Source organism: Oryzias melastigma, linkage group LG13, assembly GCF_002922805.2.
Source record: "Oryzias melastigma strain HK-1 linkage group LG13, ASM292280v2, whole genome shotgun sequence".
Taxonomy (NCBI): Eukaryota; Metazoa; Chordata; class Actinopteri; order Beloniformes; family Adrianichthyidae; genus Oryzias; species Oryzias melastigma.
The window spans coordinates 10,206,391-10,231,772 of NC_050524.1; the positions used below are offsets into that span (position 1 = coordinate 10,206,391).

Here is a 25,382-nt window from a genome sequence, read left to right on the forward strand (position 1 = left end):
ATCTTCAAACAGTCCATCACTATCATCATCACTTTAGGCCAATCAATGGGTGGCTACAGCGGCTCCTCTGTTGCACTTTTCAATGGACCTACAACCAATGGGGGCCCCCAAGAGGTACGGTTTGGTGCTGTTTAATGGGTTCGTTTTACAGTGGAAATGCTTAAAATACCATTCCGCTCAGTGGAAAAGAATATAAACATCTGCTAACGCACATCTGTACAATTCGTGTCGCTGCCCAATTTAAAAAAAAAATTAATGGCATGCACATAAATGTAGGCATCACTTTTTGACGTTTTGAGTGTCCCTAACTCGTTGTTTTTTGACATGCTGGCTGTTCTCATTAAATCACGGGTCTCCAAGCTCCAGGCCACGAATTGGTACCAGTCCAGGGGTTGCTTGGGCCAGACATGGAAAAAATAAGGGGTCCCCAACCCTTTGTACAGAGACCAATACTGGTACCCTAACCCTAACTTGGTACTAGTTCTGCGTCCGGTATCGAGTTGCGAGGGTTGGGGACCCAAGACTTAATGGGAACAGCCAGTACACCAAAAACCAACGAGTTGGGGACATCCAAAATGTCATACATGATGAGTTTGGGGTGAAGATGTGTAGGACAGACTTGCATTTAGATCACCGTGCAATGGCATTTTGGGATATGTGACCTCAGTTTAAGATAATACATTTAGTAAAGTACTGCACATGCAAATTGTCATTTTAGGCAAGTACATGCAACATCTGCACAAAAACTTTGACGCCACATGTTCTGCTCCACATGCACATCAGGGGTAATGACAGAATCAATCATGGTTGCCTTTTTCTATAGAAATCTGATGCCACAGGTCCCCCCCTCACACCTGCCTTCATCACAATGCCACATACCACAGGATGACAGCCTGGCCTATATTTAATGACCATAGGTAGCATAGAAAGTGATGAATGGTTACATGAAAAGCATACAGACAATAATGCCTAGAAGTGACTGAAAGGGCTGACACGAAGCCAATGAGCATGAACTGGTCTGCAGTGAGAGGACAGAACAGAAGGGAAAATTGAAGCGGAGGAAGATAATGGCTGAGAGTTAACCTCTGCTGCCGCTGGGTTTTCCTCACACTCACCCTTGTTTAGCCGGTTTTGCTCCATAATGCTGTACTGCAGTTGGGAGCCCATTTCCTGTTTCTGCTGCTGCACTGAGACGGGCTTCCAGCAGTGTTTCTCATTCAGTTCCCCTCCTCCCCCAAGTCCGCCTCCACTCCCTCCGGTCCCTCTGTCGGGGTTCACGTTGTTGCCCAGGATGGAGGACTGGATGAGCTGGGTGGTGGCGTAAGGTGTCGGCTGACCCCCGGGGCCTACAAAGCGGCCATCTTTGAGGTTGGGGCTGTTGAAGGTCTTCATCTCATTGATCTTGTTGGACAGGTCTACATCTCCATAGACTCCTGTGTCTGGCACCAGGAGGTTGGTCTGCTTGTTTTCCATCTGGTTGTTATAATTGGCGATACAGTCCGCTGGAGAACATGAGGAGGGGATTCAGTCAGCGGCACATCAGCTTTGTGGCAGCAAACCAGTCAGGTAGAAGATTGAAATAAAAACATTTTTTTTTTGAAGATCACATATTAACAGAGAAGCCTGTCTTTCTCTGTTTGCCAAGTATTGATCTAACCCTAAAGTTTAACATGTATCCAGGTAATTCCTGGTCTATCCTCCGCCTAACTGGTGACTCTGTGCTTTTTTTATTTGATGGCAGAAGCCTCCTCATTGAAACGGACAGAGAGACATGCCAGTATCAAAGACGTGCAGTAAAAGCATGGCTTCGCTGACAGATCCAGTTTTCCTTGGCTCATAAAATATTCAAATCCTCCGGCAGATCTGAGAGCCAACCTCCTGGTAAATACCAAAGACGGCCATAGGTACAAGCCGCTCGTGCCACGCGTCTCACATTTCAGCTCAACACTTCAAAGGCCGACGTGTGAAAGCACGCCTATGGCAGCGATAAAGGGACATTAACTCCTATTTCTTTGCTCTGTCACCTAGTCAGTGATCCTCTTAATGTTCACAGAGTTTAGTTTTGGCACACACACAAAGCATGCATCTAGCAAGCTCCTTAGCGTTACACAGGGAGGTGTCATGCAAGAAGTGCCTGTTAAACATCTCGTCGTGTTCGACCTCCGAGCGGTGATTAGCACAAAGAAAAACTAAACTTGACTCGAAAGTCTGCAGAATGAATTATTAATCCTCCCTGGCAGAGGTTTGAAGCCAGGAGAAAGTACTGGTTGGATATTAGGCTGAACAGCTGGACAGGAATTATGTGCTGCCATTAAAGGCAGAGCCCCACCGTGCATAATTTACAACATAAAGCATTTCATGGCGCTCCAACTTTCCACGGTGAAGGTTGTTGTTGGTCCTTCCAGGCTAAATTTCAGGAAAGAAGTCGCTATATTTAGACTAAAGCAAATTTTAGGCTGCATCAGCCTCTTTTTAAATGAGCTCAAGTGTGCCGCCAAATCTATTTCACCTCATCTCGTCCACAAATCTTAGCATCTGCGTAAGCATACTTATCCTTCACTCCTTTCTTCTATCTCCAGTTACATCCCTCCATCCTTTTTCTCTTTCCCCTGCTTCTGGCCGTCGTCTACAGACCAGCCTTGACCTCTTCGCCCGCTGCACAATTCTTAAACAACTGAGCACTTAGGGGAAATTACATTACCGGCTATAACAACTGTATGGAAATCAGCAGAGCAATTTGATTAGCAACAGAGTAGAGCTATAAGCCCGGCTCAGTGTACTCCTGTTATTTCCTGCCTAAAACAGCTCTGCTTTAACCTCAGATAAATCAAACGCACCAGCACAGAGTTGCTCTTAATCCTAATATGTCTCCAGGTTTTTCTTCAGGAGACCTATAGAAAGGAGAGACACACACAACAACTCTCCGGGGAGCTAACCTAGAAATCAGATTGTACTTTCTTTTTTACTGCAGATTCCCCCGGCTCCCACCTCCCTTATCTCTGCAGTTATTTTGTCGAGGACTGCAACACTGCCTTTGAGAGAAGTGTTTATTTTGGTCGATGCCGACATGACGGAGATGACACGCCGCTGCACATACCTGGTCGGCTGTACGTCGCCAGGTTGCTGTCGCTGTTCCCGTTGCCTGCAGTGCAGCAGTTGATGCTGCAGTCGTTGTGGTTGGAGCAGGAGTTGGGCCACGTGTCAGCCAGCCAGGGCTGAGTGGCAGATTCCCCGATGTTTAGCAAACCGGGTCTGTAACGGAGAAGCAAGAAAGTAAGCTAACAACACAACAACGTCCATGTCGATGGAGTAAAACACCAGCAGGAATAAAGCCTTTAGAAGGGGAGTTTGTTTATCCTGCTGAGAAGAGGAAAACCGAAAAATCCTGCTTTAGTACCTTATTCCCTTTAGCCAAACGCTGGCAATGGAGGGAAAATAAAACCCAGTTTAACAGAGTTTGACACTTTTTCTGAGCCCTCCTGAGTATTAACAATCTGTCTGGATTAGGCAAATAAAATTCCCTCCTGAACATTGGAAGCACAAGTTATTTTAAAAATGTCTTTACAGATGGAAAGCAAATAATAACTCGTGTGTCAGTGTAAGAATCCACCCAAACACTTTCACATCATCACTTTTTATGTTTTCTGTTTCAGTTTCAGCAGATTATTTGTTTAACGGGACTCAACCTGACCCTCCGCTGAACAGTGGCTGAAAAAGGAGAACAAAACGGGCTGTTTCTGCTGATGAAAGGGAATAAATGAGGCATAAAAACAGAAGCCAATATTCTCTTACATGGCCATATATTGTTTTGGTATTCAAATCGGCACAGAATGACTCCCAGTCTGCATATCCCGGCCCTGAATTACATTTCCTCATTCCATCCTAAATGACTCATTTCTTGGATTCATTTTGGGTAATGAAGGCATTTGTCTTTTACAGCCAAATACAGTCGCACAATAGCTCCTCAATCACCCCGCCACTTGTATGTTGATATTGAACCTCCATTGTTTTTTGCGCAGCGCTGACACAGCCGATGCTGCACGCCAAACTCAATCCACAACGGGGTAATATAATGAATATGGATTTACTGTTGATGGCTTCAAGCTAAACTATTCATTAGCAGGTGAGGAACACTCAAACACACTCACAGTGCAGCTTTAAGCACGTTAGGCTAGAGGGGGAAAAAATACATTTCTTTTGTTTACCTATAAATAATAACATACCAAGGCCAGCTAGTAAATCTACAAATTGGTTAATTTTTCACCGTTTCTGCACTGTGCAATGTGCACACAGCTCCATTAATGCTTGATGGTGATGCTATGGCACAGCCTGGTGGTTGAATGTGGATCCCCAACATGTAGGACGGGCTCCTGACGGACTGCATGGGTCTTTGTTCCTGTAGTGTTATTTCATGTGTGCACCTTACTTCCTCTCTGCTCTGCGCTGCTTTCCAAAGGCACAGCTCTCCCCCTAGTGTTTGCTAAATAAAATACACGTGCCCAACCCTGCTCATCATCTTTAAGGCTGTTTTTTTGTATTTTAATCAAAGCTAATTATGATGAATATTCATCAAAAGATTATAAATAGTAAGGAGGAAGCTGTAATTAAAAAAAAGAAACTCTCACCTTCCAGCACTGGTGACACCCTCCCCGCCTCTCTGATACGCCACTGAAACAACAACAAGGCAGCAAAGAAATTTCAAGATTCCTTTGACTTAATATGTGACAACTGACAGTGTTGCAAACGGTTCAGGTAAACATGCAAATAGATTTATGCAGCATCATTTCAGCTGAGTCACACACACACATTCAACAGGAGGATACATAAGAGGCTTATGAAGAACAAAGATGTGGAGCTCTTTGCTTTTCTGGCTCGGCTACGCGACGTTTGAAGCTCTGCACGCTGCAAGTTTAACTCTTTCAAGGAGCTTTAAGCTGCCGGTGTGTGAAAGGGAGATAAACTTCCAACTTTAATTACAATCTTTACCCTATGAGAAGAAGAGGTGGGGGAGGGAATTAGGCGTGTTACCTCCCTGTCTATTCCTCAAAACAGGAATTGAAGTCTGGTTTCTGTGTTTAAAGACCCACTCAGATAAAAAAATGTGTTTTTATTATGCTCTTTCTGAAGATGGAGGACAGGTATAAGGAAATTTGTGTATAAAATTGGGTTTTTTGAGTATTTATTTGTTTTAATTGTTGTGAAAAAGGCTTAAAAAATTTCCATTTGAATGAGCTTGCAGTTGGGATGTAGAAGCTACGATTCTGGTGCATCCACTTACAGACGAATAGATCAATTAACGTCTTCATTTCCCTCATCTGAGCTGATATGTATCAGAACTGTAGTGCCAAAGTTTTGTTGCATTGGTAATGCTAGGTTGGGGTGTGAAGGGCTGTGAGCTAACGGAAGAGTGTAAACATAGGGATTATGGGAAATGTGGGCGTCCCATTTCACTCATAGAAAACTTTTTTTTAAATTTTGGGCTAAAAACTGCATAATTAAAAAAAAAAAAAAGGTTAGAGGGACCACTTGTAACCTTGTGCAATCTTATGTATTCACATTAGAAGTGGGGTCATCTGGACCCCATAAGATGGAACAAGGGCTAAAAAAGATGATCGGAGTGAGTCTTTACATACTCAGGGGTTGAATCAATCCGCTTCTAGATAGAAATCAGCATAAAGCTAGGCTAAATTATTTTCTAGGTGAAGTACCTGGTGGGGAAATTCTTCCCAAGGTGGCAAACCAAACTAATAAAGACAGTATGTGACCATTAACATTTTCAGCAGATCATAAAACAAGTCTACATTTGCAAAAATGACTCAAAGAAAAGTGCGTCCTCATTGACACCCTCTGAGCTCTAACAGTTTTAAGTGATTATCTACGCATCCGTAACAGAAAGAAAAGAGGAAAAAGACCATAAACTTGAAGAGACCTTTTCCCTCTAGTTTAGTGTCTCCCCGGTTCACAGATAACCTTCTTAGCTCTGCCCCTATCTAATTAGGATTGTTGGTGGAGCGTCATTCTCTATAATCCCATCCGTTTGTGCCAGCAACCCTTTGATCAAGTTCCTACTTGTTTTATTAGTCTCTTGGTATTGTGGCCTCTTGAGCTCAGCAGAACGCTGAGTTCTGACAGGGCGGAAACACTCGCATTTATTTCCAGGTAGCTGCACATATGGTCGCCCTCCTTTACTGGCAGCAACAAGTGTCTGTCGCTGACTTCAGTCAGTTAATCTTTATTGAATCTATTCAGGTTTAGATACTAGGAAGGCTGTGTGGGAGCGCAATTAAATGAAGTGGCTGCTGATGGAGTGACCAGGCGAAAAAAAGCTGCTTACCTGTTGGCGTGAAGGTAAACGACGGCACTGTGAAAAGTAGAAGAAATGTGATCTATTAGAGGGATTATCTTCGTCATTTCAACTTTTAGTTTACACAGTTTGTTTTGTTTCAAGTAAAGAGTGACATCAAAGCACCAAATTGAAGCCTTGAGATTGCACACTGCTTAAAAAAGCACATGGACTTTGTAAAGTTTGGAGAAATTTGAGAAGACGCACACAGCTCCTGCCAAGCTTCCTCTATTTACAGCGACTGTGCCAACAAACGGTACAATCGTCTTATCTCTGAATCTCTCCCCTTGATGCTCAAACAAATCTGAGGATATCAAACGCAGGACGGCTTTCATCTCTGTGATGGATGCCTTTGAAGAGGAGACACAAACTGCCCAAAAGAGTCTGTGAAAAACGGGCTGAAGTACGCAGAGCTGGCGTTGTGCAACTGAGCTGCCACGCCGCATAAAGCTCATTTGCAGGCTAAACGGAACTGCATGTCAGCGGACGCAGTTTAAATACTGCTCAACTTTTCTCTGACAGACTTGGGTTTGACAACTTCTGCAGCAAAATGTGCAGCTAGTTTGATTTATGAAGTCATGTTTTATTCCCATGTGTGACTTTGATGTATGTACATACATAATTCATACACAATAACACATGCTTACGTCTCCACTCACACAAAAGTGAGGGCATTGAATTGATTTTAAAGCTTCACTCCAAAGAAAATTGTGTTTTTAACATGTTCCCGTAGCATTTTTTGTAAAGGGATGGCGCCCAAACGCAACATTAAACTCATCACTAGCCGGAAGTGGAAATGTCGCAACCGTAGCAGGAAGCTGAATTTGAGTATCTATTCCTAACCGCAACTCCTTACCCTAACCGTAACCATAACCCGGTTCCGGTGTTTTTCTGCAACCTGCAGCTCCAGAGCTACATGTGGCTCTTTCATCCCTCCGCCTGAGTCAGCGGCTCCCAGCTACAGGCTGCCTAACCAAAACTACACAAAGAAAACAAATAAACAAAGCCCGCAAACTAAGACTACCAAGGTCCAATACTAAACTAAAATAACAAAACCCAGCAGTGTGACTGCAGAGGACAAAGGGGGAAAGAACAAAAAATAAATAAATAAAAGAAAAATAAAAAAGCAATTGTTTAAAGTAAGGATTAGCATTTATTAAATTTAAATTTGTTAAATTTATAACCTGGTGGCTGAGGTGCACATAGATGATGAACTAGGTAGGTTTTTACATCCCTGTTGACCTGATGACGTCTTGTTTGCTCAACACTACCTTCAGAATGTACAGTTTTTATATGCAAAGTAAAAGTTGGATATTTTATGGGTTAAAAGCATATATTATCTTATTCTGCACAACATTGGCTACTATCTGCCCAGAGCTGCACATAGATGATCCTGTTTGGCACAGAGCATCTTTTATTTTGAAAATAAGTTTAAAAAAAAATTAAAAAAAAAAAAATCACATTTTGAAAGATGCTAGGTTCTTTTTATATTTTAAAAAAGAAGGTCATGGACGCAAAATCCTATTTCTTTAAGGTTAAAGTAAGACTATATGGCTCCTTCTAGGTTTTGATCTCTACAAAAGGAGCCTAAATGGCTCTTTTACTGTTAAAGGTTGCAGACCCCTGTTCTAGGGGAAGAGTGTGAACTTTGCTCAAACTTCAGTCGTCCTCTTGGAACCATATTTTTTTTTTTTTTTTTTTGCGGCCAGTACCTCTTGGGTTTTCTCCTAATGGAGAATAAGTATAAATTACCTTAAGACTAAAGCTGCTTTTCTTTTTTTTTTTGCTATGCTAATGTTAGCTTGGGCTTGTGACATGCTAATAGCTAGCGGGAGAGAGAGTAAACAAAGGGCTGATGGGAAAATTAGCTAAACCAACAGTCCCTCCTGCAACTCAGGTGAGCATTTTTGATGAACTCTGGCCACTCTGCAGAAAATATGTCCCAAAAAATGATGCATGCGTTTTGATTTTGGCCAAAAACTGTATAATCGTAAAAAAAACAAAAAAAAAAAAACCCACTGGGGACAATTTTACAATAGAAAGAAATATAGTTGGAGTTGGACTTCAAACAGGGAACTCTAGCTGCTACACACGCACGAGCGCCAATTCTTGCTATTTCACCCGAAGTGTGGATTGTTGATTCATGTGGTTGCAATTATACACTTTGAAGCGTTCTCAGTTACCAGTTCCAACAAAGAGCACAGCCTGCCGGGTGCCTACTGTTCCCCTAAAGAGCTCTTTCTTTCATATCCAAGTAAACATCAACTTATAGAAACACAGAGGGACAGAGGGTAACCTCAGTCTACATAGCATTCGACCCCAGCGGCCTGTCTGCCTGTCCTAACTGCATTCTCCGACTAACACAGAGGTAGAAAACACAGAGCGCCTTTAAATATTACAGACCACACAGGTGTTTGGGAACCAGCGCCACTAAATCCTGGCTGGAGTGTCTCTCACTTGACATTTTCCATTAACCATGGCTGTAGCAGATTCACGACACAGATAGGCTGTGTTTTCTGGGTGGCAGTCCCGGATTAACAGCTAAATCAGTCCATTGTTTGCCCATCAAGGTTAAAGGGTGGATCTCCTCTCGCTGTGACAGTCAGTATTCAGCCCGAGCCAAGTCCTAAGGATACAGCAGGTTGTGCTCACAGCAGCTGCTGGACCGCCCAAGGTCACACATCCAGTCAGTTCACATATAAATGAGACTCAGAAAGAATTGAGTTTGCTGAAGTTATCGTAGGAAAAAGGGCTTTTCGAGCCACGACTTCTGTCATTCTAATGTCAACCTTATGTTAAGCAAATCTGGACACTGAAAGCATACGTATGTGTTGATTTGCAGGTTTGGTAAACACTTATCTCCTCCATAGCTCATGGCCTTTCTCTACAAGGACAAAAACTCCTCAAGCATGTGAAAATGTCACTCTGGCCTTGATAAGAGGAATCAAAAGAAGGCTTTGTTTCTCTCTCAATCCAGTCAGAGGGGAGTTTATGAAAAGGGAGTTACTGGACCAAAAATGTGCTTTGCTGAAAATGCTCCTCACACACTTTGAGAATGACAGAAGTACGGAAAAGACAAAAGAGCTAAGAGACATTTCTGCTCCACGCTCTCAGTGGGAGCTTGTATTGCATCTTAAACACCCCCACAGGAGAGCTTGTTTTTGTTATAATAAAATCTTTCTCTGTAACTTTTGAAGCTCGTTGACAGCCATGAAAAAGAAACAACAGAGAAGTACATCACTCCAAGGACAAAAACTCAAATATATATTTTTACCAGAAGTTATTAGAAGGAAAGAGTCCCTGATTCCATACCTTTACGAATGCCTGCGTAACTGCTGGAGAGGCCGTTCCTCTTCTTTCGATGTCGGTATAACCAGATACTAAAGACCATCAGGATGATCCAACAAGCAGCTCCGATGCCTGCTATGAACGCCGGCTGTTTGACGACATTAGAGATCTGCTGGGACAGCGGGTTTTCAGGGTCCACCGGGTCGTCTGTCATTCGCCCAGAAGAATCTGAGGAAATTGGAAGAGATTTGAGGAGATTAGGAAAGACAACAACAAAATAAATAAAGAAATAAAAATAAAAGGACAATTTTAGTATTAGTTGTCTTTTTGTTTGACACTGGTAAAACAGTAGGGGTGTAACGATTCATTTAACATTCGATTCATATCATGATTTGTTGTTGACGATTGGATTTGATTCATATTGAACGACCTGATTCGATTCACTGACCTAAAATCAATCCAAGTCATCTTTAGCCAAAACTTCAACCAGTGTGACGCAACAAATTTTCCAGATTGTTTGTATTTGTTGCAAGATACTTGACTTTACAAGTAAACAAAAATTAATGGCAAATCCATTTAGTTTCATAAAGTTTAGCCAATTGTTGTTTTTCCACATAAAAATGAAACATAGGGAACATTATTAGAGCATTTTACCACATTGTATGGTCACATCTTTGCAAAATTCAGTGTTTCCACACATTGGAGTGTAGTTATGAATTGATCACATTTGTGTGTTGTTGTCTGCTGTGATAATACTTGGTCCTTTTAAGTTATAGTAAAATAAAAATAACATACCTTGATTCAAATGGTATTTTCGATTATAATTGATTTATTTTATTTTGAAATGATTTTTTAATGGTGTAAATCAATTTGATTAACAACTTTCCTCAGAAAGATTGATCTGGTTGTACTGTAGGAATATAAATTGATTAATAGATTTATAGATTCATCGTTACACCCCCATAAAACAGAACACGAATAATGTTATGGCAAAAAAAGCAGTAATGAACCCGGATCATTGTTGTTTTTAAGCCTAAAATACTCTCTATTTCAGAAAATGACTGATATCGTGTGGTGAAAATTAGGCTGGTTCTTTTTCAACAACGCCAGAACAGGCCAACGCAAACAAAAGAACTAATGTGCCAAACACGACCTAATGGAAGCGGATAATAGACGCCAGGAGGCCCCATTTGCACAAAGCAGAAATTCCTCCTAACAGCAACAAATCCGGAGAGATCATCCTCAAATAAAAACACTGCAATGATTAGCGAACTGAACCGCTGCTGTGAAAGACTGAGGCGTGAATGCCTTGAAGCTGTTTCTACTGTAAAGACAGTCTGCACAGCTGCTCACAGCAACCTGCTCTGTTTTTCTCATCAGCTTCTTCCTCATGATACATGAAAGCCTCCTCTGACATGCCCCGCCCTCTGCCTCTCGAATGCCTCTCTGTTCGTGTTACTTTGTCTTCATCTCTTGTTTCTCAAGTCTTTCATGTTGGAGCCATTCTTCTCCATTTCTCCAAGCCAGAGGCGAACATACTTCCTCCCCAAAGAAACCAGCACCCTTCCTGAATCCCTTCCCGCGCCTGTCTCTGTCAGTCAGTCTCCGTCTCCATTTGGCTGTCTCGCTTATTGCATATGTCTGCTCGAATTGTGGCGCTGGCGGTCCGAGGGAGCGGTGCGCAGCAATGTGACAAAGCAGCCCACGAGGGACAGTGCAGGTATCTAGGCTGGGATGACGCAGGCAAAGCTCGGAGTGTGACAAATGCGTCTGGGTGAAGCGCCGCTCCCTCAGGCACACTGTTCCACTCCGGTGTTGGAACATGGCAACAATCACCACAGGAACCCTTCAAGTGAGATAAATTGCATCCGTCACAGCGAATGCTTCTTCATGCCCATCCCAGCCCACTCGATCACACATTTAAAACCAGATGGAGCTGTTTCTCCCTCTGCCTCAACCTGCTTTTCTTGTGTTTTCACTGGTTAGCTTGTAGCTTCAGAGAACAAAAAAAAAACTAAAGATAACTTTAATGCGGATTGTTTCTCAGCAATAATAACACATTTCGGAGGAGTGAAGGCTTCATAATTGCCTTTGAAAACCCAGAATCCTTGAGTGCAGACAGGAAAAGGGTGCGGCAGCCAGCTCCAAAGCTCCGTCACACAGAACTTCAGTCTGCCAGCGTCGATCACAAAACCAGCTGCAGCAGCTTAAACTGTTACCGGCAGCTCAAAGATGGCAAACACTCCTGTCAATCAAACTCATCACACTCCTCTGTGGCAACTTTGATGATGCCTGCATACCGTCAATCACCTAAATTATAGTTTCTAAACACTGCTGATTGACAATGAAAGGGAAAGCAGGTAGAGGCTTGAACATGTCAGCTACTACAAAGACGGGAATTACATAAAAGTGTTTACTTGGCATGAGATCGCGCTGCTAAAAATCCTTTTACTAGAGACTGATGGGTTAATTATTTGCACAGTGATTGTTTGATTTAAAAGAGCAGGTAGGTAGAGGACAAAAGAGAAGAAATTAAAAAAAAACTAGGAAAGCTGGTTCTATTCACCAAGCTGGAAGAAGGTGACATCGCTCTTCACCCCAGGACCCGCTCCGGTGCTGGCTGCTACTTCCACGCTGTAACGGATCCCAGGGGCCAGACTGGGAATCAGCACGGAAAAGGTCGAGCCATCAACTGTGCGGTTGATGTGGTACCTGCTCTCATTCCCCAAGCACCAAATCTGCCATAACAGAAACAAGCATAAAAGTGAAATCAGAGGAAAGGCTATATGGAGCTTTAGCGACAACAAGCGCTTTCATTGTTGCCACCCGGCGGCTATTACTACACTTTAGCACACGGTGGGTATTCTGTTACATCTCTAAGGTACGAAAACATTATATAAACATTGTATAACATGACTTTATGTTTGCCAGGCGGCTTTCAGCGCCAGGGCAACCTGAGATGAGGTAGCCAAAACACGTCTTAAACCAATTAAAAACAAAGAGGTGTCCCTCGTTGAGGGAGTGACTCAGTCATAGACAAAAGCATGCACAGTTCTTTCTTCAACCAACACATTCATTTTATTTTTTAGTTTTTCTGCACCCTTAAAAACAGTGGTAAGTCGCTGTGCCGCTGGGGATCAGGGTGCTGTAATGAGTTCTCAAACTGAGCTAAAAAAGCATGAAATTACTCCAAAGTCTATCACGAGAAAACATTTACCTGGAAAATTAAGACTATTTCACAGGCTCTGCCTCATCTCCTCATCCCACCACTCACCTATATTCCCCCTTGACTCAAAGGCTTTACCAATTAAAATGCAAGACCTGTACAGTGTTACTGCAAGTGTCGTCCACAGTATAGCCATTAAAAGGGATGGCATACCTGGATCAAATAAAGGCTTGGAGAAAATCTCAAAATACGTGATGTCTTCGGAAAGCCCAAATAAGATAAAGCACATGTGTCAAAACCAAGGCCCGGGGGCCGGATCCGGCCCTCCAGGTAATTCTACCCGGCTCTCCAGATCATTTTATTTTATTGTTATTAATGGCCCGATGCTGTCTTGTGCTTATTTATAACTTGTATAATTTTGACAAAAGATATTTTTATGGAGGGTAAAATATGGAAAGTTATTTAAGATTTAAGTTGATTTATTCTTGAATAATATTCCTGCCTTTGTATTTTTCATAATTATGTTAAGTTACAGTTTTAAAAATTGGCATTCTGCTAGCTTTTTGGACTATATTTATTAAGATTTTTCTTCGCTATTTTGGGGTTTAGCTAATATTTCATCTACATGCTAGCTGTTTTGGCTCATTTATGCTTTTTTTTGTTTTTTAGGCTGTTTTGGAGTTAGGCTAATATTTACATGCTAGCTTTTCATTTTTTAATTTAGCTAATATTTCAGCTACATGCTAGCTGTTTTAGCTATTCGGCTTTTTTATGTTTTTTAGTCTTTTTTGGAGTTAGGCTAATATTTACATGCTAGCTTTTTTATTATTTAGCTAATATTTCAGCTACATGCTAGCTGTTTTGCCTAATTAGGCTTTTTTGGCTTGTTTTTTGGCTGTTTTGGAGTTTAGCTAATATTTCAGGTACATGCTAGCTGTTTTGGCTAATTTAGGCTTTTTCCAGTTTTTTTTGGCAAATTTGTCATTTAGCTGGCTAACAGCTTCAGCGTTTTCAGCTATCAGCACTAGTATCTTCAGCTACCAAATTCAGCTTACAGCATTCACACTAGCATTACTGCAGGTGTGATATATCTAGTTCAAAATTATGTTAAAAAGTTACGGTTTTAAAGTTTTTTCATTTTTTTTGTGTGTGTGTTTAATAAATGTTTATCCTGTTTGGTCCACGATCTAAGGTGTGTTTTGGATTTTTGCCCCCTGTGCGATTGAGGTTGACACCCCTGAGATAAAGGACAATTTTATGTCTTCATTATTGTATTTCATTAGTTATTCTGAGTCTTCCGTACAGAAGTAATTCCTAACAAGTAATAACTCACTGTTTCTATTGGTATCAATTTAAAAAAAAAATAAAAAGCTGAATTTTCTGCAATGAAAATACAGAAAAAGAGGTCACCACCGACTGCAAGAAGACAAAGGAAAGCTGAGTTTTGAACCTGTGTGTGCTTCAATTTGACAACAGAGGGCGCTGTTTCCCAACTCTTCCAACAGCCCCCTTGTGTCTGGCTTTCCTCAGACAACAGAGGAAGTTCACTGACTGGCACACAAAGGTAGGCTGCACGCAGGAATGCATTACCTTTCCCTGTCTGTGTCTCTTTTGTCTGCAACTATTTTCACATTTCTTTTGTGATTTTCTCCACAGAACGCCTCACAGCGGCTCAAAGCTGAAGAAACGGCCGCGTTATAGTTTATTTAACTTTTTTTTTTTAGGTTACCTTGTATTCTTGCACCACCCCGTTTTGATCCTCTTCTGGAGGGGGTTGCCAGGAGACAATGACGGCGGTCCCATTGTCCCCACTCTCTGTCACTGTAACCTTACGGGGAGGGGCACTGGGGGCTGGTTAGAATACAAGAAAGAAAAAAAACATTTTTATATCCCTATCTACACAAAAGTCTAGTCCGTGCAGCCTTTTTGCAGCTGTCTATCCAAGTCTCTCACATGCAATTTAGCTGTCAGGATTTACTTTTTTTTCTCTCTCTCTCTCTGCGTGAGACTGAAGCTGACGAGAGAACAAACGACGCATCGAGAAATTACGAGGATTAAATTGGAAAAAAAAAAAAAACGAGGGAAGTGAGTGCATAAACAAAAGCGAAAAACTGTTTACTCAAAGCATGCAGGCAGGCAGCAGTGAGAGCAGAGTATTTGATGGTATAAGAATAGCAACCTGCGGTCAAGCTGCAATCTGAAAGCTTTTCGTGACAAACGTTCGATTTGGAGTGCCAAAAACAATTATCAGCAATACTGATAACAAAGGAGACTCTCACAAACAAAAAAACCTTCCACCCATACACTCTTGTAAACACTCTGCACTCACTTTTTTTTTTTTTTTTAAATGTTTGCTACAAATTAAAATTTGCAGTTGGGCTTTGACCAAACCTCAGCAGATTGCCACAACCACACCCTATGAAAGATTTGTCTAACACATGCACTGGGGTGTTGTGTGTTGGTTTCCAAAGTCAAACATTTTTGAAACACCGCATTCGAACAGATCGTAATCCTACCACCATCCTGCCCTCCCTGCCTGCTGTGAACAGCTGCTCTCACACACGCAAGCTGGATGTGTAAAAGTGTGTACACATGAAAACATGCATGCAAGCGCCACGGCGTTCACATTCCCCCCCACCTTCCTCCAGGGTCTTGCCGATTTTGACATCGCTGTCTGTTCCCTGGAACTCGTTGAAGAAGGGACGCACTTTGAACTCGTACGTGACGCCCTTTCGGAGCTGCGTCACCACGGTGCTGTCCTCGGTGGGGGCCCGCACCTCGAACACAGACCAGTCGCTCTTCTGCGGGCCCTCGGGAGACGGCCGGTACATCACCCTGTAGCCCTGCGTGTACTGGGACTGCTGCTCCACCTAGAGAGTGGCAAAGGCGAAGTCGGCTTAACTCGATTATCCGCTCCATAATTCACCGTGGAAAATGATACAGCAGAGTGATATATTGCAGCATCACCGGACAAATATGGATTTATGCCACTGATGCATCAGGCGCTAGATAGAATGAAGTGCTAACTCATCACATCACTCATCTGTTGATCCATCTCTACTTTGCTCTCCAGTGTGTCTATGCGCAATTTGGTGCAGCAGTGATTTGTGCAAACCGCACTATGAGGTCATTGGCCAAAGGTTCCTCTAAGTCTGGAGCTGGTTAAATAAGCCCAGACTCCCAGAACAGCCTGTCTCATCCTGCCCTGATCCGCTTCAGTCAGAAGCGAGAGGGGTTTGCGGAACTGAGCACACAATAAAGGAAATTGGCATCTGATGCAGCAAATGACATAAACTTCTTTTTATAAAAGGAACTGTCTGTTAACTTAATTTTTGCGATACAACAAGAAAGGAATAACTGCTAACCAGTGCGGCAATGTTCTTATGAGTCTCTGTAGAAGACAAGGCTTGTAAAGTTTCTTTATCCCTCCTTTAACTGCACACTGAGAATAGATCCAAAGCCACAAAACAGAGAACTGTGTCCCTTAACTACAGCGACAGCCTCCCACATGTTGTGTGTTTTCAGGATTCCAGGGTGACACCGTAACTGGCCAGTAATGTTTTAAATCAGTCTTGACATGTCGGTGTCTCTTTCAGGTTTCTTCAGCCTCATTCATCGCTCACACTGGCACCTCATTATAGCAGGAAAAGTATGGGGGCGGCCTTCTGTCAGAAGGCAACACTGAGATTGTTTTTTACCCTTCAGTGACTCATCCTGCAGTTTAATATCTACCTTGGGAGCCTTAGCACCCTGATGTATTGGTTTGTTGCCTAATAGCTACACTAACCAGATCAGTTACAGGGGAACATTAGTACCTCATATTCGGCTTCGCACGGCACAGAAAGACCACTGTGAGCACCCAGCTCAATTTCCTCTGCACCCACCTACTCCTTCCAACATCTGTAAACCATTTCCACTTAAGAGCACGGGCTGGCCGTCTCCTCCTTCTCGCTAGTATTGTTTTAACAGTCTTCAAATGTTTTCAATCCGAGGGCACAGGCACATTCTGCCATATAGTAATAGGACGCTCTTTGCAGAAAGTCAAGCACCGTCGAGTAGGAAAAAGCCTGGAATCTGAGATCTCTGGACAGCAGACCGGTTTAGCCTCATGCCAGATGGACGCTGAGAGCACTTGGGCTGCTTTTCAGCCTGCTTTCTACAGAGTCCACTCTACAGGGGACAAGGGTATTGGGACATTGGAAAAGTGGTGAGAAATTGGCCGCTTCACCTCAGAGCTGTTGGGAGCAGATACGCCAATAGTCATCCATATGGCGATCTGCCGCCGCCTCTACACTGCCAGATATACAAGTAATCGGTACACTGGGGGGGAGTAAATATTACTCACTGTCCATTGCACCCTGACTGATGAGGATGAAAGAATGGTGGGGTTATGCAGGTGGATGACCACTTCTCCCAGCTCCCTTTGGATCTGACGATGGTCCACACCTTGACTGGTGGGAGGGATATCTGTGTAGAGACCCAGGAATTCAAAGTTAGTGTATTCTGCTCATAATAGGTACTAGGTTCACATCAGCCTTGGAAAAAGGTGTTAAGCAACCACTTCCAATGAAAAGTCAATGTAAACACTCGTATATGCGCCTTTTTGGCTTCCATGTTCAAAACTGTAGCGTCACCACACAAAGTTTTAAGTCCATTTTAGGCCTCGACGTACAAAGTGCATATCCTTTAAACGCACATTGAAAGTTCAACTAGTTGAACCTCGACCAATCAGGGACGTGAATTTGGTAGTGACGTATGGGTAGTGTCCTTTTTAATTCATAGAAGTGCCAACTGATCCAAAAATGATCATGACGGAGAAATTAATGACAGTAGTTTGTGTCCGGCTGGAATTAGATGACATCAAGTTTTTATGGAGAGAGAATAGACTCACCCCATTTATGCGTGTGTAATTCTTGACTTGTGCATAACTTTTGGATTTGTGGGTGCACAATTGTTGATTTGAAACTCGTACAATACATTTTGTGCATAAATACAAAAATTAAAATACAATTTACATACGCACAACTTTAAATTTCAACAGTTTAAAACTAACCATACGCACACATCTTTAAAAAATTACGAACAGATTTCTTGTTACGCACACACAAAGCCACACGTATGCACAAATCTGAGGGGAGACTCTTTTCACGTCACCAAGATTTGTGATGCGTTTAAATGCTGATAGAATATTGGGTCTTTAGAGTTTTCTTTTCAGCCGCTTTGAACTTATATTGTGAATAATATCTAGTGAAACTTGACATTTTCATGAACCTCTGTTGAATGATTGTATTGCACATGCATTATTCTTTCTTGATTGTTTGAAATAAACTAATCTACTAATTCCTCACCTTGTGTTTTCACAGCATCAGTGATAGGACTGGGGTCACTCAGTCCGTAAGCATTAGCTGCCCGCACTAAAAAGAGGTAGACTGCGCTCGGCTTCAGGCCTTTCAATACAAACGCTTCCGTTTTCACGTGCTCTGCTAAAGTCTGCCAGCTGCTCCCTGAAGCATGACTACAGACACACGGGAGACAAAACAAAAAAGCATTAGCAAGTTTGAATCCAATACAGAGTTTATGAGATGCTAGTTCATAAAAGTCACCTGAAAGCCTCTATGATGTAGGAAGTGGGTGTGGCTCCGGCATTAAGGTTAGGTTTCCATGAAAGGGTGACGGAGGTTCGAGTTACATCGGTGACTTCAGGTTTTGAGGGGGCACTAGGGATCAGATTTGGGTCGGTAGGTCTGTTTGGCTGGATTGGAGAACCAAATTCTGAGTGTAGAAAAAGAAAGATAGAAAAAATGAAACTGTAGTGACAAGAAAACACTCACTGGTTGAATCAAATCTTTCTTTGGCCGTTACACTTACCTTGGACTTCCACAAAGGACTTCCAGGAGGCCTCTCCACTGGGTGTGGAGGCAATGCAGGTGTAGGTACCAGTGTCACCAAGCTGGAAGAAGGGTGGAAGATATTTGGTTATATGTAAATTATTTAAATGTTTGCCAGTATTTTCCTGACATGCTAATTTCACTTTTTTATTACAGGTATATGCTATTGACTAGGGGTTTGCATAGACAAGAGTCTGGCGAAACGATAATACTTAGCTTACGATACGATACGTATCATGATATATCCCAGGACTCTTTTTAAAGAGTATCAAACAAAAAGAATAATTTTAAAATAAATAAAAACAATAACAGTACAAATTGTTAGAAATACGTATTCTCGATCCTTTCATTTGAAATGGCCTTCCACTCTGGTGTTTTACCACCCTTCTAAAGTGTTCTGCTCCCCTAACCCATATGAAATCTTCAAGCTCCGCCCCTTTCCAGTCATCTTAAGGAGCCTCAACCAATCAGAGCAGAAACGTGGGGAATAGCTGGTGTTCACACATGGAACATTTTTTAAATAGCAAGTTAAGTCAGAGTGTAAATCAAAATATTAATGCAATTTATGTTGATGTATTATTCAAGAAAACTTCATTTTTGAAAATTAAAGTACTCAGTCTACATGAAAAGCAAGCATGGATCAAACATTTCTAATCTGTTGCTGAAAAGTCTAATAGCACAAACTGTTGGAATAACACAAACTGTTTGCCCCGATGGCAAAGTTACAAATCTGATTTCACACTGCTGGATTATTGAGAGCCTGCTATGTGAACTGAAGTAAAGCCTCAGTGCAAAACAAATAATTTTCTCCTGTTTGTTGGTGATGCATGGTATGCCAAAGGCTACTGTGTGCAAAATGAACCGAAAATCAGATGGAACACTAGAATGTCCCAGAAACAAGCAGCTAGAGTATGGGGGTTTTAGATTTGGAAGAAAGAAAACCCGTTTAATACTAACAAAAGCAAAATTCACAGAACAAAAAAACAAAAACACATAGATCACAAATATGTTCATTAAAACTTCATCTCAGTGGAATGACAAGTTCATTAATGTAAAGTGCCTGCAGAGTTAATGCAGCTTCAACACTGGAGGGGTTCAGAGGCATCGTCTGTTGCTGCCCTGCTCCACTGACCCAGTCACGCCGCAGTTTTTGTCATCACAACACATGCCGGCATTCATCGGAACATCGCGAGCTGACACGAACTCTGACCCCGTGACGCCTCCATCTGGAGGAGTCCTCATCACCCCTCTCTTGTCTCAGCCAGGGATTGTTCGGCATCACGCATCCTGCCGTCACGAAACCCGCCGCACTCGCTGACTGACAGACGCCGCCGACTGTTCGACTTTCACAGACTCTATTTCAAACCTGAGGCGATTGACTGACAGCAAGCCCACAGAGGGCTGATCGCTGGCGGGAACGCATGCTTTATTTACCAACCAGCAGGAGTTTGCAAGCATGTTACGGGTGTGATACAGACAACTTTGAAGTTCATTTAAACGGATTTAGACCTTAGAAAGAGTCCTATAGAAACAGTTAATTAAAGATGACAGTATCCAGGGCCGGCCCTGGGCCTAGGCGGCCGCCTAGGGGTGCCAGATAGCTGATTTTTTTTTCTTACAGTTTAACACACCAAAAATCTGTGCAAAAATCTCAAAAATGTAATGATTGAAATCATAAATAAAATAGCTCAAAAGTTTTACATAATCAATAATTTTCCCTGGTGCTATGTCAAAGCTGGTGGGGCGGATTATAAACTGTTAGTGCTTCTTATAAAATTTAAGGATGAAGAAAGCAGCAAAATAAGTTTCAGGGACAGCTTTAATGTAAAAAAATAGACAGGAAGAGGAGTAAAAACGGACTAAAAGAAGAGGTTTGTCTGTTTTTTTTACATTCAATTGCTTGGAAATCCCCCCCCTCATTTCTGTCAAAAAATACTCCTGTTTTTGGTCGGAAAAGAAGAATTTAACTGGTGATCTGTCTTTTTTTCCTCTTTTTAAACCCTAACAATGAACATCTTTAAACTTTTAACCTTAAACACTGGAGATAACTGTCAAAATAGTGCAGCGCGGACACCTTCTATTCCAAAGGTTGGGGGTTCAAGGCCCAACTAAGGAGAATTAGTCCAAGGCAAAACAATTTTAAGTGATTATTGTTTAACTCTTGAGAATTAAAATTAAATAAATACTTATTTTGACATTTTCCAGGCAGCTACAGTGTTTCTTATTTAATATTCATGAGTGGGTGGGGGCAGAAATCACATTTCGCCTAGGGCGCCATGCAGCCCTTGGCCGGCCCTGACAGTATCTTATACCACTGGGATTTTATACATAAACAAATGTGAAGGGAGCTCCCACTTTTAACTGGGAAATATAAAAAAATGACTTACTTCACGGGTGTTGTAAGTCTGTTTCAAACTAATCTAATCATATTTGATCACGGAATCAGCTGCTTACCTTTGCATAGCGTATCTGCAAGGCGCCCGTGTCCAGCTGTTTGACCCTAGAGTCATGAGTGGACACCAAGACACCGTCCTTCCTCCACAGGATGGTGGGGGTGGGGTTACCAGCTGCCATACAGTTTAGAACCACAGTACCGTCCACAGGCACCGTCTGATTGGTCGGACCTTGTCGTATAACCGGTGGCGGCCGATCGGACACAACTGTGGAAACAGGAAGCAGAAGGGGCAATTATGTGTGTAAATGTGGTGTAGAAGGGCGAACGGAACCTATAGGATCCAGACAATTATGTCCATCTGGAGGAAAACGCACACAAAAAAAGGATATAGAACGTGAGAATTGGACAAACAGTGCGTAACAATTTAAGAATGTGAAAACAGCGAGGGTAGCAGGGAGAGGAATTAAATCCAATTTGAAAGAACTGGAAGCAATTTTCTAATCATTCAGCAGCAGCAGGAGTCGATCTTAGCCAAATAAAAACAGCATAATTAAAATCAAGCGTCCATTTCTTTTGCTTTAGATTTAGCAGACGCCTAGCACCGTGAATTAGAACATTACCAGCCAACATTTCAGCGTTGCCTTGCCCCCTGCCTTAAAATGCTAAACATAAAAAAAGGCTTAGAAGAATTTGGGCTGAAATAGAAATAAGGAAGCTGAACTCCCGACTGTGATGGAAAAACGTACAAGGGAAGCCAGTTTTTGAAAACAAAGCAATGAATAAAAAAGATAATTAATTACATGACAAAATGTATATTTTCAAAAGTATTTGTTGTGTGGGATTCATCATATTCCTACAAAAGGTTGTCGTCTTCCCTCTGATCATTTTTTATTATTCATGGCACTGTTGATGAACATTGCTTTCAGCTCCGCTGATTTACTGGCAAATTATATTCAGTCAGGAGAAGTCAGATTAATATCTAACAGTGTAAAAGGCAACATATAATGATGTATGGATGTGACCGTAGAGCTTCAGAGCCTCGCTGTGGTGTAATCTGTGGGCTGCTTTGTCTCTGCTTTTGTGCTGGCAATGGTGCAATTACTAAAATATTGTCAGCATGACCTGTTATTACCAGATCTGCCTGCGGAGAAGCGGTGGCCTCAGAGCAGCCTGCTCACTTTAATAACTGTTATTATTATCCGGAGAGCACGACAGAATGAGGGAGAGAGGAGCAGGGAGAGATGGAGCATACCATTGTTGGCCTTAAACGAAGAGCGACATTTGCTAAATGATGGGATGAAAGTAGGTGTGTCACGGACAAGGTATTAGATGTCCGGATAACTGTGGGAATACCGGGAGGTAAGGGATAGTTAGTGCGCTACGTTGACAAGGATTGGCTAGCAGGGTAATTAAAGGACGCAGTCCAGACCTCAGGACATGGTAACAGGCTTCCAAAGGTAGACAGCAGCAAACTATCCATGGAATACTGAAAGAGTCATTAGCCAGTGTGAAGCCAGAGTGGGCAAACAGTGAGCCATGGTCTGGCTGCACAGGCACCAGAGAGTCTCTGCGCCTGACAGGAACACATCCAACAGGCCAGACCAAACCTCACAAACCTCAATCAGGATATTAATATTCGTTTCAAGAACAACCACGGAATTACAGATGAACAGGATTATACTGTAGAGCCCAACTGGAATTCAAGCATCTTTCTGGTTCTTTTTTTCTTTAGCTGTCTAAAGAAAACTGTTTAATTTTTTTTTTTTTTTACCATCAGTGACCTCCAGCAGAGCTTTGGTGATCACACTGCCAGCGATGTTGAGTGCCTGGCAGCTGTAGTATCCCATGTCTGAGCGCTCAGCGTCGGTGATGGTCAGGTCTCCGGTCTGAGACACGGAAAAGCGGCTTGATGGTTGAGGAGGTTGGTAGGAAAACAAAAGGTTCTGAGAAAAGAAGAAAAAACATTTTTCAAAAAAGGTTTTTGAAAATGACATTGATTAAATAAAGAAGGTTTAACAATTTAACATCAACGTTTTAGCTCCAGTGTTTACATTATTTTGACAACTGTGACTCTTCAACCATTTACTCCAGGGATGGGCAACTCTAGGCCTCGAGGGCTGCAGTGGCTGCATGATTTCCAGATATCAAAGCCCTACTCATGACTGATTATATGGTTCAGGTGTGTCTAGATAATTAGAACATGCCAGAGCACGGTGTGTAAGAAAACATGCATGAATGTGGCCCTCGAGGCCTGGAGTTGCCTATCCCTGCTTTATGCATTTAATATAGTTCCCCCTCCGTCCAACTCCGATCAAAATCATGTTTTTTTATTTTTTAACATTTATGTGTGGCATTTCTCTTATGAAAGAGAACAAATGTAACAAGAAATCATTTCACTTTTGCATTTCCGAGTATTTCTCCTTTTAAATCGCTGTCAATCAAACTGTTGCAGAAACGCTCTGTTTGAGTTAATGAACTGTTAATACGTCTAAACAATACGGCTGGGCATTTTTGTGAAGCAGCGTTGATGATTTACGCTAGCAAGACACAGAGCTACCATAATCAGACAGGGGGGAGGTTCCGAGACAGAGCAGCCTCGCTTAGCTCCAAAAGCCACGCCCCCTCAGAGGAGATTTTGCAGACATAGGCTTCAGATCAACGTGAAAAATAGCTTTTTAAGACATTTAGGTTGTGTGATTTTGGTTAAAAACTTCATAATCATAAATAAAACACTACAAAGAACATTTTTGTAAGTAAAAAAATTGTCATGGGGGACTTTAAAGAGTTAAAAAGAACGATAAGCAAGTGTGTTTTTTTGTGTGTTTTCTCCTAGCAAAAAATTGTCTTCAAGTGAACTTTTGGTAATGACCTTGAATAAATAGTCATCAAAGCATTGAGACACCCATTATACAAGAGACAGGAAATAACCCTCTAACACCAGTGTTTTTACATTCTTTTGACTACCATAACTCTTCAACCGTTTATGAAATTAATGTAGTTCCAGTGGATTCTGAAGTGGAGAAAATCAGCCATGTGCTGGTACGTAACACGTTACAGTAGTGAGGTCCTCACATAATCAAAGCAAATCAGCTGATTCTATCATAGAGAAAAAGCTTCTTTTCATCTTCATGGGCTGTTTGTTAACATAAATTAGATCAAAGACTTCTCTGGTGTTAAAAGGTTAAAGTACAATAAAACCATTGTGTTATTGGTTATTTATTATTTTTTGTTGTTGAAACTTTTCTTCAAGTGAACCTAGGCTACAACCACAAATGTCCGCCCCCTCCCCCCTTGTGGTCGTAACATTTTGACAAGAGGATCAAACATAAACTCCGGTCAGTAATAATGTTCCGTACCTGACTCCCTTCTCGCTGCCAGAAAATGGCCGGTTGTGGGTTCCCAGTGGCCTCGCATTGGAAGGTGACAGTTCTGCCAACTCCAACAACCTGGTTCCTCGGTCTCACCACAAATGCTGGGGGCACTGCAGGACAAAAGTGGGAATGGTAAGAAAGACAACAAGCATGCAGGCTACCCTACACTATAACCGGTATTACAATCAGTAATAAAACAACTGTCACTAGTGGTTTGGGTTATTTCACTGCCAAAGAACAGATCTGCCAACAACAATATTCAAATAATTGCCTTTCCCTTCCTTTTTTTAAGAAAAGGATGTCTCTTTTGCATGGTTTGCAATTTAACAATAACATGATAAAATGCAAGGATATTATGGATACAATTAACGGACAAAACCAGAATTACTTCCATAACCCTCATTTGCATTGGCAAGGGCAGGGACTATTTAAATTTAGATGAAAATGAGGAAGAAATTTGAGCCATCTGTCCATGCTGACAGCCTCCAATAGCGCAGGCCTCAAACAGAAAGCAGTATCAATGCATCTTAATGACTAATTCTATTTCAGACAAAGAGACGATAAAGCCAAATGTGAACGCTGCTTTGACTCTGTGAGGAGAGTCAAGATGCAGGACACCATACGTCTTTTATTTAAAGCATTTCTCCCTTAAAAGTGGAAACAAAAAATATTCTCGCTTTTTTAAAATGAAGCTCATTGAATTTGTGGAGAAAAGCAATCTGACAACTGTCACCGGGAACACTGCCACAATTTGACCATAAATGAGATGGGGGTTTTGGGAATGCATTAAAGGGGGAAATAATAGAATGAATTGATGCAGTTTTACCTTGAAAGCCCATGACGAAGATTTTTTTTCAGTTTTTTGTTTTTTTTTACCCAATAATGTCCTTTTGTCACTGTTGCCCATGACAACAGAAACATAAGTGCTGAT

General features: G+C 42.0%; 1 protein-coding gene across 4 annotated transcripts in view; it reads right to left on the reverse strand.

Moving 5' to 3' along the window:
• Positions 1 to 25,382, reverse strand: part of robo1 (roundabout, axon guidance receptor, homolog 1 (Drosophila)) — a 280,040-nt gene that overhangs the window by 11,668 nt on the left and 242,990 nt on the right. For all 4 annotated transcript variants that reach the window (XM_024277075.2, XM_024277073.2, XM_024277076.2 and 1 more), the window contains 15 exons: positions 24,437 to 24,561; positions 22,852 to 23,023; positions 21,140 to 21,345; positions 18,666 to 18,747; positions 18,401 to 18,569; positions 18,146 to 18,312; positions 17,143 to 17,264; positions 15,436 to 15,667; positions 14,527 to 14,648; positions 12,198 to 12,369; positions 9,656 to 9,859; positions 6,335 to 6,361; positions 4,626 to 4,668; positions 3,098 to 3,252; positions 1,116 to 1,502 (listed from right to left, as the gene is read on the reverse strand). In XM_024277075.2, coding sequence (XP_024132843.1) covers positions 1,116 to 1,502; positions 3,098 to 3,252; positions 4,626 to 4,668; positions 6,335 to 6,361; positions 9,656 to 9,859; positions 12,198 to 12,369; positions 14,527 to 14,648; positions 15,436 to 15,667; positions 17,143 to 17,264; positions 18,146 to 18,312; positions 18,401 to 18,569; positions 18,666 to 18,747; positions 21,140 to 21,345; positions 22,852 to 23,023; positions 24,437 to 24,561 — 2,385 coding nt within the window. The remainder of the gene's footprint in view (positions 1 to 1,115; positions 1,503 to 3,097; positions 3,253 to 4,625; positions 4,669 to 6,334; positions 6,362 to 9,655; positions 9,860 to 12,197; positions 12,370 to 14,526; positions 14,649 to 15,435; positions 15,668 to 17,142; positions 17,265 to 18,145; positions 18,313 to 18,400; positions 18,570 to 18,665; positions 18,748 to 21,139; positions 21,346 to 22,851; positions 23,024 to 24,436; positions 24,562 to 25,382) is intronic.